Here is a 22,564-nt window from a genome sequence, read left to right as displayed (position 1 = left end):
ATCAGGACACTGCCTGCTATCTGAGGATGAAATAAAAGGGCAGGAGGACAAAAGTTATGTTTGGAGCGAGTCAGCTGGCAACTACCAACACATACAAAACAAAGTTTATAGATTGACCAGCCTGCCAACTGAGACAATATTTTCCATCTATTTGGTAGGGTTGACCAAACACTGTGGATGTGAAGTTTATCAAACACTCAGTCATCCCCGCAGACTTGAGGGAGGACTTAATCATCTGATATATAGAGTTTAGAATACACAGACTGTCCACTATGCACACTCGAAAACTGATCAACAAGCTGTCTGTACTTTAATATCCTCACTGCTGATAAGTGTCTTTTTTGGAAAGGTTTCATCTTTACACAAGCTACACCCTCCATCTTCTGTCATTTTGGTATGACCCAGGGGTCCAAAAATCACCAGGTCTCATATGGGGGCTCATGATTTCAAACGTATAGGCAGCTGGCTCTTTGTCTGCAAGAGATTCCATTTAAATGGACAAATGTGCTGAGAGGGCCTCAGTTGTCTGCGAAAGGTGGATGGACATTGCATTAACTTCACAACAGAAGCGCCCCCTGCAGTGTGACCGCACAGGGCTGTGGATAATAACTGCAGTGGGAACGTTATGCTCAGAGGTAGCCGGGCCAGGTAAATGAAAACACATGGCAGGCAGGATTGGCTACAGAAGAGCCCTACAGCTCCAGAAATAATGGCATCACAGTGTAGAGAAATGCATGCGCTTCCTTGACAAATGCTTTTGGTATGTGTCTCTTCAACCTGTTGGTATTACCAATGCAGCAAAGCCCCGTAGAGTTTCATGGCTTCTCCTGCAGCCCTCAGGATGTCTTACTGAATGCAATTTATGTGCAAATAACCAAACTGCTCCATTAAGAAATTATGTGGTGATTATGTAGTCCATTCACAGAAGTTATTGAATGTCAAGTCAAATACAGTTAACCACAGTTAATAGACCTTAATAGCCCTTTGTGACTTGGGGGGGACAAAGAAAAACATTATGTCTGTCACTTGAGACAGACAGACTCTTCAGCATATAGTAAAATAAAGAAACTTAATAAATCACTGTTTATTTATCTGCTCCCTGTCAAAATCTCACAGACATGTGCTTCACTTAAAGACAGTATTGCTGTTTTTAATTTGTAGATTTAAATGTTATTTTTGCCTAAATGAAAATGAAAACATTGTGCATTTCTCTACTAGTTTTGCGTCAATGATGTAGAGTGTTTGATTAATTGTGTACAGGTATAGTTTTCTCAGGTTTACACTGTGCATTGAACTGAAAATGTATATAAAAGATGCTTCATATTTTCATTTTAAGAATGACAACCTACTCAGAAATACTTATATGACACAATTTGACTAATCTATGTTCATCACAGTGCATTTCATTCATGTATTTAAGGGAGTTTGTACTACAAGGCAAAGTCACATCCACCAGCACACATGCAGGTACTTTATAGGCCCATGTAAACAGCCCTTTTTGAACTTCAATAAATAAATATTATACTTATCATGACAATTACACAAATCCAGTGATTCAGTGATTCAGATTTTTTTGCATTTGGCTTGCAACTGTAGTTTTGTGCTGCCCTCTTCAGTCTTTGTATATCCCTGCCATGTGTCTTTTTCCTTTTCAAATATATATATTTTTACACTCTTTACGTCTTTTTTTTCTTTAAGATATTATGCAGTATAGAGCAGACTGGACGTATGTTGAGAGAGATGGGAGATGTCATGCATCAAAAGTCCCCAGCCAGACTTGAACCAGCAACGTTCCTAAACCTTTTAGGCCTCCTCCTAAAGTAGCACATCATGTTTCTGACCATGCTCATGCAATACTTCACCCGTCCTTCTTCCACCTCTTTAGTCCCATCATCCCATCCCCATCCTTACTCCTCTCGTCTCTGTCAAACAACAATATTTGCTCATCTGCTTCTAAGAGCAGCAGGGTTTGCGATACAGTACAGTGCAGCCTTTGAGTCAGACAGACAGAGACAGGCAGTTGCTACAGGGAGACACAGAAACACCAAGCAGCGAGTACACACAAGAGCGGGAAAGACCTTCGAGAGTCGCAGATGTGCTGATGCAGACACACAAACAAAAGTATGAGAATTTCCCTCCACTTAGATTTTTTGGATTATTGTCTCTTAGTCCTACTGCCTGCCTTTTCCAGCCTTTTCTTGTTTCACTTCTCTGCTGTTGTCTGTTATTTTTTTCTAAGTAAAGATCAAAATGACACAGTGAATAACAGAAAACATAGTCTTTATTTAAGGCAACATATTACACATTATTATAAAAATCAGATACAATCAACACAAGTTGAGGTCATGCAAAGCATTGCATGATCCGAAATAATAAGTACATATTCAAACCCAACATGCAGATCATGATCATAAAAAAGTCAGAGTTCATGGGAAGCAAACAAAAGACTGTTGACCCGCTCAAACATAATTCATTATATCAATAAACAATGTCTCAGAAAAACGAGCTCCGGGCCATTTTCTTTGATTGTTCTCTGAAAACAAGCAGAAGTGCATCATGGTTTTACTGGAAATACTTGTGCATGCGCAACATTTGGCATTTATTCTTCTTTCCTAATATTATACAGCACAGGTTTTTATTAGAGGACAAACATTCAATTTACTAAATATACTAGTTCTCTCTGTTCTTAAATCTGTTGATTTGGTTTTAATGACTTCACACAACTAATTATTTTAGTGAACACTGGTCTAAAAATGTATTACTTTACCAGAGTTAAAAATGTAGTATGAAGAAACCACTTCATACCACACAAAACAAAATGATAATTGTGTGAATTTGCATACTGCAGCAATTAAAAACATTGTTTTATATGATGGTTGGACAGATTTAGAAAATAAGGGATTATTTCAGTAATACATAAGATTGTCATTTTGCACTCAGTTAAAACCCAAATATTTTTAACCTTCAATCTCCTAATAGGAAATATTGTCCTTTGACCAAGCTTTTATACAAAGTGCTATCATTTCATCAATGGGCTTTGGTGGAAATCATAAAGCATTAATTTTAAGTACCTTTTCACACATATGTGTGTATAGCAAAAATCATACACGTACAGACTCACATTATCATCTGATCTGTTAGAGAGACAGCCACGTTGTTGCAGTGGACTACTTTGCGGCAAAGCTGATTTGCTGATGTCAGTGTCTGCCGGTTATGTCTATGTTTTCCAGTCAATAGTGTGTAGAAGAACGGATTCACACAAGAGTTTCCATATGTCAGCCCTGTGAGGATACGGTTCACTGTCACCTGTGTTCCTACTGGTACTGTCCGCAGCATGTCGGGCTGGTACAGAGGCAGCAGCTGCCAGATCCAGAAAGGGAGGAAGCAGGCCCAAAACGCCAGGACAATGCCCAGGATGAGGAGCAGGACTTTGGGTTTGGGCGCACGGGGAGGGCAAGCAGTACTGCTCACAGTGGCCCAGGCGGGCTGGGTCTGAGACACCCAGTAAAGTCGGCCTAGAGTAGCATAAAGAGCTCCAATGGCCAGTCCAGGCCCAAGAATGCTAGTGCAGAATAGCACACTCAGATAGGCCTTGGAGCTCTGCTCGTCCCATGCAGGCACACACAGCTGGCTCTCCTGGTCCTCCTCATCCTGCAGGTGCAGAGTGATCATCATGGGCAGGGTAAGAGCCACAGCCAGCCCCCAGGCCAGGCCTACACGCAGCAGGCCAGAGGAGTTGGAGGATGAAGTGCGGAGGGGATGGGCCACAGCCCGGTAGCGGTCCAGACTCATGGCAGTCAGAGTGAAGATGGAGGCGTGCATGGTGAGGAGGTCCAGGCTCAGGAGGAGGCGGCAGCCCAGCTCACCAAAGGCCCAACCAGACGCCAGACTGTCATACACAATGAAGGGAGCGGTGAATAGGTAGAGCAGATCAGCAAGTGCGAGGCTCAGCACCTGCAGGTGAAGAGAGGAGGAGGAGGAGGAGGTGGAGGAGGTGGGAGAGGTGGAAGGGGAGGAGGAGTTGGCAAGGCAGGATGGAACCAGTACTGTCATTAGACAGCAGGTCAGTTCTGCTCCACGTCTTCTTCTACTTCTCCTGCGCCTCAGGAGGAGGACCAGAGTGTACAGGTTTCCTGTGATGCCCAGCAGGGAGAGGAGTGAGAGGAGTGAGCAGAACAGAGCTGTGGAGGCCAGGCTGGGCGATGGATAGATGGAGGGAGAAGAGGATGGCACAGAGAAATTTGGGATAATAGGGGAGGTGTATGGGGAAGGAGGAGGCACAGAGCCTGAGAGGTCCATGATGAAAATGTATAAAAGGTTTGAATGTTAGAAGGTGAATATTATCGAGATGTCAAACTGTTTTAGTAAAGAGATGCGAAGTGAAATGAGACAGATGAAAAGGAGGTGGAGAAAGAAAATGGTGGAGAAGAGAACAAAAAGATATTTTGTCAATTATCATTTTTGATATATTTTCTGGTTTCTGGTGTTTTTAAGAACAACAAAACTGATTTGTGTCTCTGCAAAGTCATTTTATGTATATTTTGAATAGTGACACCTAAAATAAATAAAGTCATATAAACATGTTGTAGAAATGAAAATGTCAGCAAAACCATGATGGTTTATGTTCTAGCAGAAATCCGCTCTGGTTGGCGCAGCCTTCACAGTTTTATAGTTTTTATAGGAGCCAAGCGGGACAGCCATGGTTTTAGTAAAATAATTGGATTTCAGAGTAGGAGGGCTCCAATTGAGGTTGTAAATCTGGACTCAAACATGTGAAAGCCTGAAGGTCTACAGTTGGGCAACAATTAGGTTAAGAGAGATCCTGACAGACCTACAAGACGTCTCAGAAGTCTCAGAAGTTGTATTACGCAAAATGAAGTTCGTCTTATTGTCAAGTTTTAGTTTATATGTTTTTTGGTTTATGTTGTGCGTTTTTGCGCAGTGGGATTTTGGATATACAGAACCAATGAGCTATAGAGATGTATAGGTATCTGACATATTATGTCGATCTTTTAAAAGATCCTCCAGAGATGGAAATAGATATTTTACATTAACTTTTGTTGCTTTTTTTTTCACTGGTGATACTTTTAGCTAACGACTGATGGATTTTGGACAGAAATGTAATCTGCAGCGACATCAAAGCGGACGCGGGGTGCCTGCGTGACACATGGTGACCCAGGCGGCATCGGGGTTAAGAGCTACTGTTGAACTGTGGAGGAGCAGCCAAATCCCCTGCGGTGCTGCGCGCCTCTACGCGTTTACCGGTACCCTTTAAATAACAGTTGCATCATAGCTATTCATTACAGGACCTTGAAATCGTTGCAGGTCAAGATTTACATTACTTCTATTCGGATCATTTTCTTTTCATTGATAACCTTCAATATAAATGCTTGTAGTCTGTGCGTTTTTGAACAGTTGAGGAATTACATTTTTCTCGATAGACAACACAAAAGCTAAATCATTTCATAATCCAACATTTTGATAAGACATTTGAATGCCACAGATAATTGTAAGTATTAATTTCCTTATTGTCAATATCTAATCAATGCTATAAAGAAAAGGCTAATAACCAATTAATATGTAGCTAGGCCTATACATACAGTGTTCACACGGACCTCTTTTCGATTTATCAGACATTAATTTGCAAGACTAAAAAAAACTAATTACTCTTACCTTAGAAAAGATACTGTAAATATAATATTCCATGGATTTCTTTTGTGAAGATGTTCAGTTTCCATTTTGAAATCTCCCTCGTTTGCTCATCTTGAAATCTTGAATACCTTTGACCCCTTCAAAACACCAAAATAAGGATTTTTTAAAAAATCTTCAAAAGGAGGAACTGGTGGTCAGGAGTTTATGCAGCGATAATCTGCCATCAAACTTTGTGACCTGAACTCTCTTGTCCAGTCCGATGCAGCTCTGTGTGGCTCCTGCTTTGATGTGTCTGAGTCAAGGGGAGAGGAGTCTGTGAGTGAGTGGAAAGGGGGTTGGATGGGATGCTGAGGGAGGGGGGATTATCCTGCACACTGTTGAATATTAATATTAAGTTGTGTTGCCCTGAACTAGGGTCCAGTGAGCCCCCAGTGAGTGTAATTAAGTTGTTTTTTTTAATTCACTGGAAGCAGAACAACTCAGTATATAGCATTTACTGTCAAAGGTTTAACTCTTCATCAAATAATAGTAGGAAAGTTATTCGAATTGTCTATTTTGGCCTCAACAAATGAGATATGTGGTTGAAATCTGTTGGCATCAAAACCTTTGAGAATACATGACAAGTTTCATCCTGAAACACGTACTTTATGATAATTACAGTTAGCCCATTTCAGTTCCTTGAATTATGACTAAAAAAGCATTCAGAGTATAATGTGGCTCAGTGCGGTGATGAGTAATAGTATTAGAATTTAAAACACAGATATTAGTGTGCGATTTGAATATGTGTTTTGTAGCCATGTTTTGGGCGATTTACAGTAAGTGTGATCATAGCTTGATGACTCTCTAATGGTTTCAATACCTTTGAGCGAGACATAAATCTCACTATGAACTCACTGCATAGACTTTTTTTCCATAAAAGTCAAGAATCTTACCATAAATGGTATCGTAACATCACATTTTGGCAAATATTCAGGTGCTGTATAAGTCACTGATATGGCTCTATATATTGGTCTGAAAGCTACCAATTTGTTGAGATGGATTTATGAAACCTGCATGTTTTATAACATTAAGATTGGAATTGGTTTACTTTTGCTGCCAATGCAATAGATTTAAAAAAAGTATGTGATAAACTTACTATAGGAGAGTCGTAATGATTTGTTGACAGACTTACAATTTAAACAACTCAAACAAAATAATGTATGTATTGTTCAAACATTCAGATACAAAATATAAAATACTTAACAGTGCCTGACCATCACCAATGAGAACTGTACGTCAGTGGATAATGACAGTGACATACTGATGATATTGACTTAGCAATTACCATCAGTAGAAGGATGTTAAGTGATCAGAGGTTCCCGTTCGCACAGATATGTTTTTCTTTATAGGGAAGGTTTTAAAACAATAGTCATGTGCCCAGATGAACATTGAAACATGTTTTTCTTGCTGTAATCATTCTTCCTGTTCACACCGGCCATTGAGAGATCCATTCATAATGTGTCTTCAGTGTAAGTGATGAGGAACAATCCACTGGTCTCCTTCTCAGTTACATCAAGTCAGTATCCATAACAGTCACTGTGTTCTTAGTGCCAAAGTCCTTCTTTTTGTTCCCTCCGTCCACTGTCGTTAAAGAGGGAAACACTGTCCAATGAAACACAAAAGAGATCAATTGTTACTGAAAAGACCATTTGGACACCTGACTATCATTTTAAGACAGACTAACACAAATGTGAACTTATCCTTTAATTTATGCTTACTTATACTAATCTTGATAATTGCAGAGAATTGACGGAGGACACTATGTCCTCACCCAAAAAAGTCCATTAACAGCCATGTCAAATTGTTTCTGATACAGCTGTCTTGAAACTGAAAAATATATAAGCATAAATGTCAAACAGCTTTTTTCCAGTAAGGGTGAAAATGACTCTGCAGTGTTTGGACTCTCTGTGGGATGGGCAGACAGACAAAACGTACTGAACCAGCGTATCATTGGTATTTGCTGTCATTTCATGACGCACTGCCATAACTAATGCACTTCAACTCTGACCCAATGTCAATACTGCATTGACTCGTGTTCAAACACAAGGCGTCTCACACCCCCGCAAAGGATTTATGTGATGATTTGGTGTTTAAATTATAGAGGAAATTAATTATCCCTTACATTCGCCTGTATCAACATTTTTCCATGTCAAGAGAAAAGTTTAAATGGTAGATCTAATAAGTGGCTCGACTTTAAGTTCTGACAACATCACAGAATAAACGGGTCTTTCAGCAGTTATCAAAAGCAACTTACAGTTGCCTGTTATCCACCGAGTTGTTTTTGGCCCGGCAGCTGTAGAACCCGCAGCTGTGGTTTGTCAGCTTCAAGAGGCTGAACAACTTGGAAATGATTTAGTTGTGACTAGCCAGTAAAATGTGCTATACGCCTCATGTTGGTGGTGGGGTGTCCACATTGGCTGCTACATACATGTGCTGGCGTACATAAGATAGACAGAGACAGGCAGTAAAGACGAGAGGGGACGAGTGGGGGGGGGGACATACCTATCCCCACGGGGTGTGAGGAATTTGAAAAAATACCTGGCACAGGCATGCCAAAATAGGAGAGAGGGGGGAGACGACCATGGAAGCATGAGAAGGCCAGGCTCCCTCATACAAGGAGACAGACAGGTAGAATAGCTTATTGGGTGGAAAAGGAGAAGGAGAGAGGAGTGCCAAGGTGGCAAAAAACTTTTAATGAAGTGATATCAGGTGCTCTTCTGGCCTCAGATTTAAATAAAAGTGGGGAAAACAGATATACCTTAACTTTAACATGCAACCATGGAAAAAAGGAGTGCGTGTGTGGGGTGGGGGGTGGGGTGTTGGGGGGGGGTGTCTGACCACTGCTCTGTTTATTTGTCAGAACTCAATCTCAGTCTGTGCAGACGCATTATATAATTACATTTACCTGAGCTATGGGCTTTGTTCTAGCGTCTTGGCCTGCTGTGCTTGTCGTTCTACGTATTAGTGTGCATCAATCTTGAATATGCAAATATGAAAGGTCTTAAGAGGGAAGCATAAAAAATGTAGTCATGCGCTTCCCTGAGCAGTTATTATGAATGAGGCTGTTAAACTAAGGACTGGGTCCATTATTGCAGTTGTATACAGGACTGTATGTAGATTCTGTAATGCCATCACAATAAACCAATAAACTGTAATTGAAGTGTATATGAGACCTAAATGACCAACACGCACACACATCGTTTAGTCTGTTAAAAGTCAGAAAATAGTGAAAACTGTTCACAATTTCCCAAAGGTGACATCTTCAAATTGTTTTGTTTAACCAAAAGTCCAAAACCCCAAAATAGTTACTATCACCAAAGAAAAAGACCAGGAGCAAATCTTCACATTTGATCAGCAGGATCATTTCTGCTAGAATAAATACTTAAATTATAAATAATTTGTAATATTTTCCAACTAATCAGTAGATCAGTTAATTGTTGTTTTATTGTTTACTGTTCAGTGTATATCGAAGCACTGAACAGTAAACACTCACCCAGAATTTTATTAGGAAAACTAGTGCTATCTGGTATGTCAGTGACAGGTGGTGTGCTGATATGCATTTAATTTTAACAGTGTTCCTAATATTTTGTCCCCCTCATGTATATTAATGGGCGTACAAAATATTAGAAACACTTTCAATATAATGCACTCCAGTACACCACCACCCACTACAGCCTCAGTAATACCCATAAAGTAGAATTATCACTTTTCTCACAACAAAAGCTAAAAATGTATAAACAGAATTTGTAGTAGAGATGATGCATTGGATTTCATTAGATTGCACAGGTGTTTTCTAATTAATGAGTGTACATTGCTTAATCACAACATTCAAATAAAAAATGTATTAATGTTATTAACAAATAGGGCAGCTTTGTCTGTTGCTCAATCTGCTGCAGTCTCACAGAAGAAACCAGTTACAGTATGGAGCACCATAACTATGAAAGCGAATGGATGATATTGAGGTCTATCAGCTGCTGTAAACTGACGCACTTCATTATACTAATTGTGTTCTTGTCACACAGAAACGTTCTCTGCCTCATCTTGTATTCTGGGGTTTCTGCAAGTGTCAAGAAATCATGAAACCAAACAGTCCCTGAGGTGTCTTTGTGCCACTGGGAGCGCACAAAAGGTTGAGTGAGTAAAAACAAAATGGAGCTTGAGATCACACTCGCACTTAGCTTGAAAAAACGATCTTTATTTGTCTGTATATCTTCATCTATTTATGCAGTGCACCCAAATGATAAATCAAAGGAAGGGGGGCTGCAACATGTCCAATCAGTGGGTAGTCACGGTATGACAAATACCACACGTAAACATTAACAGCTCCCTAACCTTTCCCTGGCTGTCCTTGCTTCCTGCGTTCATTTCATTAATTAGCTTACCTATTTCTGAGCAAACTGACTGACGAATTGCCCGCTGCTTGACCGACCTCAGTATCGTAGCCTTGATTAAATGGGCGGACGTTTTCTTGTTTGTGACAAATGGTTGTTGGACTGGGATGATTCACAAGTTGTGATGAGTTATTGATTCCCCCCACCCCACTCCCTTCTCTGTCTGTCTGACTTTACAGTTGCCCATCAAATTTCTTCTATTCCCTCAATACCAAGCCAAGAGTTTGAGCTCTTAGATTTAATACGGGTGTGCTCTCTTATTATGTATGCTTTTAGTAATTCCTTATGGCCTTTTGTAGCTAGAATATTTAAAACATGATTCACAGGCCTTCATCTGCCTCTTCATTAAGACTAAGGTTTATGTCAAGCAGCTCTTTGTCCTTTCAGCAGCATTCTTGGCCTGACTGGATCTGTTTGCCTGTGCACATTTCAGCTTGATATCCAGTTTTTAGTGAGCATGCAGTCTCCTAACGCCTTTTCTGAAGGTCGTCTGATCTATCCTCTATGTTGGCCCCTGAAGTCTGCAGAGGGCAGACACCACACATTGAACCAATATACGCTTACCCCAGAAATCACGGAGCATTAGGTTTGGACCTTATGTGACCATGACAAAATCTGGAACCTGTTACAGGACACAGAGTCTGAGTCTGCTGCTCCATCTGCAGAAATCAGATCGCTCTTTCACACACCCACATGGAACGTAATCATAGCAGCCAGCAGGGAACTAGACTATAGCTTTCAAAGGAGGATCATTTAGTAATAGGTATTAAAAAAATAAGTAATGCTGCAGACTTTAAAATAATTTAAATAATATTAAACTTTTCATAAAATCTCATATCCAGAGGTTTTTAAAGCTTCCTATAAAATCAAAAGTGTGAGCAAGAACTGTTTCTCTCTTATAGGGCTCCAACTAAATGAATAACCAACTATTTTGATAAATGATTCATCATTTGGAAAATTCTTTGACTCCAGCTGTGTGTGAATATAATATGTGAAAACCTTTGGGCTGTGGACTATTGGTCGGGACAAAACTAGATATTTCAAAACATAATCTTTTTCCATTTAATGACCCTTTGTGGACCAAACAACTATGCTAATGGTTAATCTAGAAAATAATCAGCAGAGTACTTGATAATGAAATAATCGTTAATTGCAGCTTTACTCTCTTGTAAGGTATTTCTGAAGTCGTAAAACACCTCAAGGTGTGAAGTTTTGCTTCTTTGGTGTGAACACAGCTGCTGATTTTAAATGTCGGTTTGTAATTACACCCACAGAAACCAGGTGTGTAGCCTCTGGTCAGTCTGAAGACACCTAATTTAATAATCTAATTACAAGTCCAGGATCAAAACTTTCAAGTCCTGAAATTATGCACTGCTCTTAAACTGCAAGCTCACTGATGGATGCAAAAATTGTTTCAATCTGCCCACTGGTGGCTCATAATGGGTACTGCAGCCAATAATAATAATAAGAAAGGACTTTACATGCAGTGCTTCAGTCAACACTGAGCTTGGACCTTCCCTTTCTCAAGTAAGCATCCAAATTACTGTTGCGCATAATGACTCATTGTAAATGTCGCTGTATGTGAGTAAGCCATGGTTGAAGCAACAGTGGAAATGTTGGGTCACTGTTGAGCGGTAAGCAATGTGCGCTGCTGGTGATTTTGTGCTTCATGACAAGTCAAACAAGTCAATGAACGGAAAAAATGAAAAGTTCTGTCTCAGATGAACCTTTTTCTCACTTGTTGTCTTAGGCCGCAATCACTGCGATGATTTACCACAATCAGAACAGACACAAGAAATCTCATTAAATCACACACAAAGCAATAATTCTTCTAACCCCTGACCCCCCCTTCATAAGGAGAATTCAGGTATCATTAGATGAGTTGCAAGTCAGAGAGAGGCACCTCTAAATAAGTTTTAGAGACTGTCCTCCAAACAAAAGTGACAGGATCTTCTTATCTGGAGGATTTGCATGGTCTTAAATCTGCTTCTGCTAACTTAAAGTGGTGGTACTACTCCAAAGGGTCACCAGATGAAATCGGAGGGGTTGTGAGATGATCATTGGGAGAGGAAAGGAGAAAGCTTGTTATATTATTCATTGTGTAAAATCTTAATCTGAAAACTGTCAGTAGTAGATTGGAAGTATAAAGTATAGCATGAAATTAAAATACTCAAATTCAGCACAAGTACCTCAAAACTGTACTAGTACTAGTACTTATTACTAGTAGTTAATATGCACTGCACCACAGGTCATCACGACAGTCATTGCAGTATTTACAGATAGCCGATATGTCCACAGGCTGTCACGATCATATTCAGTTCAACACAAAGAAACATAAAATGGTTGAATATGTATATATTAGTGTAATCTAAATCAGTTACGCACTACTTTCCTCTCAACCTCACTTCTTTCTGGGAAGTCTGACATCATCAGCATGCTCTCCCACATCACCAACCCCCCCCCCCCCCCCCCCCCCCCCTCCTCCACCCCATCGGTCTCTGTCTCTGTGAACCCCTCCCAGACAGTTTTCCATGGGTCAATTACAATTAACGTTTGTTTTACACTTATGCAATTTTAAAATAAAAGTGGCTGCCTGGTTGTGTAATCTGCATGACTCTGGTTGATTCTATCGTTATTTCAATATGTTTTTGTATATAAACAGATTAAGATTATCCACTACATAGATTTTGCAGTTGTTTTTAACGAAAAGGTAAATGCAGAGTCTCTCAGTCTGAAATCCAAATGTTTATGTGATAAGACAGCTGTTGTGTCTGCTGTTGCATTAGTCGTTTCATCACTGTTTGCCCTCAGTCATCTTCAATCTGATCCTTATTTCCATAGAATGACAGAGCTCATGACATATAGGTCACTTCTTGGGTGCCTGGACTAAGATTAAGTTAGATTAAGTATTAGTAAACACGCACTCTCTCTCTCTCTCTCTCTCTCTCTTTTCTCTCTCTATCTATCTAGCTCTCTCTCTCTCTCTCTCTCTCTCTCTCTCTATCTATCTATCTATCTAGCTCTTTCTCTCTCTCTCTCTCTCTCTCTCTCTCTCTCTCTCTCTCTCTCTCTCTTTCTTTCTCTCCCTATCTATCTAGCTCTCTCTCTCTCTCCCTCTCTCTCTCTCTCTCTCTCTCTCTCTCTCACACACACACACACACACACACACACATACACACACACACACACACACACACACACACACACACACACACACACACACACACACACACTATCTCAACATTCTCTTATCCTTCACTCTCAATCTCTGCCTGGCCGTCAAATTTAAATCTGCATTCAAATTCAAATGAGCTTTATTAACATGACCATAACTAAGCACAGTATTTCCACATCATGTTACAGGTTATCACATAACTAGAAAGGTGAGTTATGAGTGATTTTTTTTTGTTTTTTTCCTATTTAAATGTAAAATCAACAAAAACTGAGATAACAAATTAAAATAACTGTTAAGTATTGTGATATGGCTCTTCTTTACACTTGGTTGGTTCGCTTCAACCTTAATATCTAGTCACTTTAAAACAACAAAAATGCCTTTTTTTAATGTATTTATCATATAGTCTAATACATAAATAGACCTATTCCATCATCAGTAATCTATGTAAATTCTCAATATAAGCTATATATCATTAATTCAGTCGGTATGGTGCGACAAGGTCACTCAAACAGTCCGGAGAGGCGCGTGGTCGCTCCTCATTGGGGACAGATAGCATCGCGACGTAAGCGCGCTCATCCAGCACCTGAGGGCTCGCGGGCAGTTGACGGGACAGCCAGCACGGGACAGCACGAGTCTGAATCCTTGTTTTTTTATTAAATGAACCAGCTGTTTAATTAATTGAAGGAACTACAATAATTTGACATCGTCTCAGCGCGCTGAACTAACGGGGAGTAAACGCAGCAGTGGGTAAGTGCAGACAGGATTTAAAGAAGTTTTCAAAACCATCATTTTGTAATTAGAAAATCTTTTTAAATGTTATGTCGAGGCCGCTTACTTTAGCCAAACGGCAGTTGCGTCGATGATAAGTGAACTTTTCAGACATCATTGCATCTGTCTGTTGAGTTGTTGTCATTGCAGTTGTAATGTTCCTGTTGCAGCTTTGCAGTTTGGAGAGTTTTTATGTAGCTGTGGTTCTCAAACGTTTTCACGTTTAGGACCACTAAACTGAGACAAATTAGACCACGGACCCCCATTTGACTTTGAGAACCACCATTTAAGCCTGGGCCCTTTTTATAATCAGATCCTAGAATATGTTTTAATCACAGATCAGCCTTTGTGTCACATAGAAATGTGAGAAATATTCATGTTTCTAAAGGAGATATTCAAACTGCTTTTCATTCATAGTTTTTAATGTTTAGAAAATTAACTGCTGGTTGTTCACTGTAACGTGTATTTTAAAGGATGTGAGGATAAAGACATAAAATAGAAAGATGTTACTTTGGAGAGCAGTGAGCAATGAAGAACAAAATAAACAGAGAATACTGAACAGATAAGGAGGCCAGAGGGCTTGTTGTGCCCTGATGATTTAGACTTTAATCCTTTTTGTTATGTGATTTACTACTGATTAAAAACACAGCTGCATTTTGAAGTACTGTAGGTGTTAAAATGATGTCATTCCCCTGAACAGAGAAGAGCTGAGAGGCAAACTGCTTTAAGTCACATGTACAATACACGCTCAGATTATGAAAGGACGTATTCTCCCTCTTCTTTATCAGATAAAATGTTTAATTAGAACTCAATGTCCAAAATGCTGTGAATACATAGACCTTAAAATCATAGTCTTTAAATTTAAGGCAGTTAACAAAGTAATGATGAAAGGGTACCCCGGCAATTTAGATATTATAATATTGCATTTCCATAAATTTAGGGGACTTACAAGAGACCGATGCAAGTCAAACATGATTAGGCAGAGGGCAAAATACCTTGTACAGTTAAACTCCAAAAAACTTGGAATTCTACATTTCTCATGATGCATCTCATTAGCATATTTCACCAGACCCCCCGTCTAGTGAATGCCCACATCTCTCAAACTCCACACCTCATTTCGTTTGGATTTTCCTCTACACCTAAACAAAAAAATGCTCTAAAAGTTCAATAAAATGTGTCCTGAAGAAACTACATCTAGGGCACCGCTGGTTGTTACCAGTGTTGTAAGCCACTTTGACTTTAGATTATAAAAAGGTGTGAGATAAACGTTGTGTTGTCACGAAATGTCCCTTTGTCAGGACAGTATTACAATTCAGGAGCAGCTTGGTGATGTATTTTTACTTCAGACAATTCAGCTGCTCAGATTTCTGTTTGTTTGGCATTTTTCCAGTTTGTCTTTCTGACATTCAGACTATGACATCATCCATGCCACGTGCCCAGGCTTTCCTTATAGAAAGGCACAATTGCGCTGTTATACTATACTAAAGCCCCATATTTCAAATCAATGCATATGCAGAATATTTTATTACACATATTTTAGAAACTGACAGTACATTGCAAGGAACAATTCCTGGGGAAGCTAAGTTATATTGTCTTTTGTGTGTAAACCTGAATCATAGCAACAGTGTTGTAATACTGTTGTTACTGTGTCATGGGCAACACACAATATGTGACTATCTTTGAGTTACTTTGAGTTAGTAAGTCACAGTTCTGGTTGGCACGGCATTTCAAACAGTCAGAGCACCTAATTTCCAGATAGCCTCATAGAGTTGTTCTCTCTGTGTGCAGATTGGATGACAGCAGGTGACGCAGTCAGGATATGCTGTGAATTTGTGGGGGAAATATGAAGTAACAGTGATGGGGGCACAATGACATTTGCCCAGAAGTTTACATTTCCTAGAAAAATACAGATGTCTGTATCAGGTGATAAATACTACCTTAATGTAAAAACTAATTTAGTAATGTGAAGTCAGAGATCTGTAGGGCATTTTTGCAGCTGTAGTTTGTAATGTTGATACACTGGATTGCATAACAACTGAAAGGACATTTTAAATAGTTTAAAGCTATTTCTATAAAGAAATCTTTACAGAGACAGGGCAGTTTTTGCCTGGAGGGCCTTATTGCTTGGTGAGAAAATGTATTTGAATCTTTCTAAAAGCACACATGTGAAATATAAGAATGGGGTATACAAGAAAACAGTCTTAATTGTGTACTTTTCAGTGCTATAAGTATTTTTCTTAATTAAACAGGAGTAGTGCACGGTTATAACCAGCCCATTGCAACCTGCCCCAGATTAACATTTGGTCGTCATCACATAATGACCTCGATAACTGCACACAGCTGAGAGAGGACCAGCAGCGGAAAAGTTTCAATTAGATGGAATAAGGCCCACTGCCAAGACGACTCCACACTTACGCTCATTATCAGATGTTTTCATAGTTGCATTTATTATCAGATGATTTCATAAGTGTGTGTTGTCGTTGCTGTCTATCAGTGAATTCTAAATGTCCACCTGGTTTCTGACAGTATTTATCAATAACATTATTCAAAGCCAACCAACATAGTAAATAAAAGACAAAACAACACAAAATGGAATAAGTGTTTGTTTCCTCACATACATTTTGAATACATGTAAATTTCAGTAGTTATTATAATGAAATGCTACGGTATGTACTATCCTGCTTGAACGAAAAAACAGAAAGAACTAAAACCAGTCACTGTCTGTTAGCATAATTAATCAAAACATGCAAAAGGTCGGTATGGTACTCTCAACTTTTAACACTTAAAAATATGCAATGCAAAATATTAAGCAACACTATTCAGAAATACTGAATACTTCACAGTGAATTATAGTGGTTTAGAGACTGACTGAAGTCTAATATTGCATAATATTCAGTTGGATTTTTACTCTTGAGGATGCGGCATCCATTGCTGTTTGGTGCTGCAACCATCAGCTGCAGCTATTACATCCCACATGTGACGCCACCAGATCAACACTTAACTAGCACTGTATTGATCAGACTGGCTAAAAGCAAGAGGTCACTGCAGCTTTGCAACCTTTCTCTGCATTTATTTTATATTTCAAACCATTGCTGTTACAGCTGTTGCATTAGCCCATTTGTGTGGATTAAACATGATCCAAACCTTCACTGTAAAGTGAAATTAAATGCAGTTGTAAAGCCAGAGGTGAAAGCAATGAAAAAAAGGGATGAGACAGAGCGCTATGTGACACTGAGAGAGAGACCCAATCGGTGCCCTGGTTTCTAACCACTGATCAATAACAACTTTGATGTCTCCATATTTGCATTATGGCTTCACAATATAGAGCATCACTTTTAAAAAAATGTTTTTTTAGGTTTTATGTTACTAATAATAATAATAATAACTTTATTTGTATAGCAGTTTTCATTAAAAATATATAAACATATATCTATATTGTTGTAAGTGCTTTACAATAAAAGAAATCACATGCACCAAGTGCTTCACATCAAAAAATACATAAAATAAACGTAAAACATAAGATGTAAAATAAAACCTGCTTGATAATATTAATAGACATAAGATAAAATAAAGTGAAATAGAATACGTAGAATGTGTACTTCAGTGGTGTCATTCGAGATGTAATAAGTGTAAACTCAAAGTATTTCACCATGTGTACACAATCTGTGAATTGGCACTTAGGTGTCTGAAGCTATAAGCATAACAGTACTTCCCACTCACTCACCACAACACAACGTTGTACATTGTGTTCTGTGTAGAGTGTTGATTAAACCCTCCATCATAAAACCATCAAACTAAATTGAACAATACATAAAATGCTATACTTTATGAAGGAAAGTAGTACAGTATATTTAATGCCTTTTTCAATGACACTGAAATCATATTCCGTGCAAATTTAATCTGTCCACATAACACCTTAATATGGTCAGATAATCTGGATAGAGAGAGGACAGCGTAAAGAGAGAGAATACATGGTCAGAGAAGCACATGAAAGAAGGGAGAGAAGGATAAGTGGTGAAAATGGATTACTGTGGTCTTGTGGGAGAATTATGAGTGTGATGATCAAAGCAGAGGTTTTCCTATACCAGGTTTCCAGTTTAATGCAGTACTCAAAAGTTGTGCTGACTAAAATCAGTCCGAGCTATAACACAATTAGGCTAGCTTCAGCAACTTTGTCCCTCTAGTCCTTTCCAGTTGCTTGTGGTCAATTCTGCTTCTGCATCAGTGGCTTCTTTAAATAATCCATAAACCCTGGATGATTGTTGGACAGTATTATTTTGCCAATTCGCTTTGACTATAGAAGGTTTAGTGCTGCTAGAGGACTTAGTATCAAGGAATTACTTATTTATTTAGAGGCGTAGGAAATCAAATCAAATTATTAGAGAATTGAAAGACATTACTCTGAAAGGTCTCCTCGTCTACCGCTGTCATTTTCTTACACTGGCTTAGTTGTAAATATCAAGGCCTATATATATACCAATATGACAAATTTATATTAAATCACATAAAAAAATAAACATTAACAATTCAGTGAACCACTGTCCATTGTTATGCAACCAAAACTCTTCACAAAACTCTTTGCAAATGTATTTAGCTTACTTGACTCAATACAAATAACATAATACTACCCAATATGAATAACTACGATATTGTCTAATATCAGATGGTAGTCCCATCAAATCTTTCAGCTTTCAACATATAAGGTTGAACTCCACTCTGGGGGTCCTGAAACTGTGAAACAACAACTTCACATGGACAACTTTCCCAGACACCTCTGCATGAATATTCTTATGTGAGGACTGAGGAGTCATTTGAGATATTTGCCACCTCACCATGACAAGGTTAGGCAACACAGGGACATGTACACACTCACATTGCCCACACACACACATAGATATACACATATACACAAACACACACACTTCTATCATCACCTCCTCCAGCTACTGTCGTCAGTTGTCCAGCGACACCCCAGCCCAATCACGGAGATAGCAGACTGAGTGCCTGTCCGTTTGGTAGTGTTGGCAGGAACTGCTGTAAAGCCGGCAAGGTCAAGACTGCTTGTCTAGGGCTTTTATACATTGTAATAAACAGCCTGCAAAACACTGACTGTAATATAGAGGGACGAAGGGAAAGAGAGATGAGGAATGACGGGACAAAGGTTCCCTGGTCTGAAGGCAAACTGGGGACATCCTGGTCGCCATCTTGATCCCTAAGCCACCCGGCTCTATCATGCTATCTCCTGACAAGTTTCAATAAAATTGGAAGAATTCTACATTTTATGATTGCAGGCAAAATGATCCTGAAAGGTTCAATGCACTGGATGTGGTAGATATGATTTCTCTATTCTATAAATTCTGGCTCTGGTTGGCTAAAGGTGAACAATTAATGTTCAAGTCTGCATCATTTGTTGGAGGTGCACTTGTGAAATTGAAAAAAACTTGAAACTTGAAAAAAACTTGTATTATCCCAAATGTATGCTATAAAATACCCTATCGGTGTGTTCATTGATATTCTTGCCACTTTCTATAACAGTAGCGACTCTTACATGAATCCTCAGAGGATTAGTAAAACCATCGGGGAGATTACCGGAGTCACGAGCACAGCTGTAATCCACAGTATATTGCCATCTCCACAGCAAGGCATACTGCTGCTTCACCCTCAAACAAGTCAGAGTTCTGGTTTATACCAGTCCTTCATCTGACTTACAAACCCTGTCTCACCCTTTGCCCAAGAAAATCCTATCCAACTCTTCCAGTCTGTTCGCTTTAATCCATTATTGCTTATTTATCAAACATTATTCATCCTATTCCACTTGGTTTCCTGCTGTTAAGCACTTTTTATTCATCAGAGGCTTCTTCATGTAGGATCAGTTGTTTGGTAACTCGTCAGTCTTCTATATAAAGTTCAACTCAACTGCACTCTGGAGTGCCCATTCTTATATTCCCTGTAATATAATAAACTGATTTTTAGGTAAGCCCTAAATGTAGTGTAGAAATACTTTTTCTGAAGGTAAAGATGAAAAGTAATATTTTTTTTCTCTCTTTCTCTTCACAGGCTCCATAATTGCAGAGGCACATCTGGGTGAAGTTTGGCTTTAGTCTTGGCAGAGTTTGGTTCTTCAATTGAGACCATAGAGAGGAAAACCTCCATTATATTTGATTGATAAAGATCAAGTTACAATTCAAGGACTGCATGAGAGACACCAAGGAGACACCACAAATGGTAGGTTTCTCATCATTATCTATTCACTCCATACTTAAGATCTAAACTGTCATGAAATGTTAATGTTAATACTTACCTTTAATTTTGATTCTGTATGTTCTCCTTTCTTTTCAAGACTGGCAGTGCATTAGACAAGAAGGTCTCAAAGCAAAGGGACACAAAACTTACATCTGAGTAAAGGGAATGGAAAAAACTGATTCCACGTTGCTCTTCTCCTGTGATTCTAACCCCCGCAGCAACAAAGCTCAAATCTTTTACTGAACATGTGTCAGAAAGAGAGGTCAACACACAAGCGAAGATGAACCCATATGTCACTTCTCACTTCAGGAGGGATCTCTTTCCCCATTTTCATTTGTTGTAGACTTTTGTCCACTCTACTTTTGTCCAGTTGCTTGGATAACATGGCTTCTTCTGTATTTGAAGAGTTATAGCAGTAGCTCTTGTCTATTGTTTTGCTGTACTCATTGTATTTGCCACAGTGCAGAGAATGATTCTTTTGACTGGTTCCTGAAATATTTAATGTTGCATACTCTTTTTACTTATCAGGATTCAGTAGTAGAGTACTCTGACTGTGGCTGTGCAAGGTAAATGCTATTACTATGAGCATAGCTTTTCATTGCTATATGTACTTGCACATTTCCTTTTTGTTTTATTTGTACTTTTATGTGGTTTTATGCGGAGTTATTTCTATAAATTTAGATTCACATGCTTGGTTTTTAGAAATGGATTTGGTTTATGGTGTATTTTAAAGTGTCTTGCATGTGCTTATTTGCAGATTTCATCCACCTGTGATCATTTTCTCTGTGTGTGTATTTGTGTAAACTCTCTCTAGTGTTCAGGTAGCCTTTTGTGATCTGGTTCAAACGGGGTGCGGAGTACACTTCAGTCCACAAGCCCAGTTACACTCTCAGCCATCCTAGATCTCAGCATGTCTCAGTTCTTCTTCTCCCTCTGCGGTGTACACCCGATCTATCAACTTTGCCGCCTGACCTCCAAAAAATTTTAGAAAACTTCCTCAGGTGACCTGTGTACTTACCTTTTCCTTCCATATAAATCCTTCACGTAACGCTAAAAACATGAGTAATGACAGATATAGATCAAAGTAATCTCTCTCTGTTGTTTTCTTCCCTTTTTCTTATCTGTTCAGGCATAGGTGATTTCTTAGCTGTAATGCTGAGCTGTAATGAGGTATGTCTGCTCTGATAGACTAACTGCTGGAGGTGATTGCTAACAGCAGTGTAGTTTGTGTCAATATTATCTGTGCAAAAATCAGTACAAGCCTTCACCAAATTCACAATGGCCATCAAACAGATGTGCAAGCCCCTACAAACAAAATGTGAAATTGTGAAAGCAGTGACATGATAGAGCAGGAAATGGCAAACAAAACATGGTTCTTTCAGTTGGGCCCTCTAGTTGGGCAAAATAATTTTCCTTTACTTGTGAAGACAACTGCAAGTCAAAAGACTAGTTTAAGTTAGCTGAAAGTGATACACTGAGAAGGTCTGCTCATTCCCTTGTCTGCACTATATTCAATGTTTGATTCAACATGTAAGGACACTGAATAATGAATGGTGAATAATGCCATAGGCATTTGATGTACTGAATTACTGTATTCTTTGTCTCCTCATGCCCATACCAAGGGGTTTTGAAACTGGGACGAACTTTGATCGTAAGAATTGGCATGTTTTTTGCTTTTTGGACTGCATGGTAGAAATTACTTACATCTTCCCCTGTTTGAAATGTCATTTTTATTTCTTTGTAATCATAATTTGCATCTTGTTACAAGTGCAAGATAGATACCTTGTAATTAGCTGTTCCATCCATAATTGTCTCCATCCTTCTGCTTTGCATTGTGGGCCTATAGTTTTTGTCAAATGGTGCCTACTCTAGGATCCCTTTTATTGAATAGACCCAATCCTGCATGCTCTTTTGACAACTGTTGATATCAACCCAGCTCTCTTCCTCCTTGTCCAACCAATTCTTGCAAACTGGGGGTCACAGAAATAGACTCCTTGAGCTATTGTTGACATCCATCTTTTCAGCTCACCTCACCTGTTTACTTAATTGAGTATGATCTAAAGACATTTGGACATACTTAAAGAAAAAACCCTTTGTGTGCTGAGAGATCAAGTTGGGCAAAGAATAGACTGTCCCTGGAAACAGCATTGAAAGGATTGAAAGACTGACTGTATTGATACCACCAAACATAACTCCATTGATTGTATCGAGGTGCATAATTATTACATCAATAATCAACTCAAGGCACACTGAGGTATTGTGCACTTCTCTTAAGAAAGAGGTTGCTATAGAGTGC

General features: G+C 39.0%; 2 protein-coding genes across 2 annotated transcripts in view; one reads left to right on the top strand and one right to left on the bottom strand.

Moving 5' to 3' along the window:
• Positions 1-5,929, top strand: part of zbtb7b (zinc finger and BTB domain containing 7B) — a 45,436-nt gene extending 39,507 nt beyond the window's left edge. Inside the window, exon 4 of the mRNA XM_053327188.1 lies at positions 5,918-5,929. The gene's annotated coding sequence lies outside the window, so the exon portion shown is untranslated. The remainder of the gene's footprint in view (positions 1-5,917) is intronic.
• uts2r3 (urotensin-2 receptor 3) lies at positions 3,118-4,299 on the bottom strand. Its single transcript, XM_053326967.1, has one exon. The coding sequence runs from the start codon at positions 4,297-4,299 to the stop codon at positions 3,118-3,120; it is 1,182 nt and encodes a 393-aa protein (XP_053182942.1).
• Positions 5,930-22,564: the final 16,635 nt, after the last annotated feature.

This window comes from Scomber japonicus, chromosome 10, assembly GCF_027409825.1.
Source record: "Scomber japonicus isolate fScoJap1 chromosome 10, fScoJap1.pri, whole genome shotgun sequence".
Taxonomy (NCBI): Eukaryota; Metazoa; Chordata; class Actinopteri; order Scombriformes; family Scombridae; genus Scomber; species Scomber japonicus.
The sequence above is the reverse complement of the archived record's forward strand: the minus strand, read 5'-3'. Positions and strand labels throughout refer to the sequence as shown.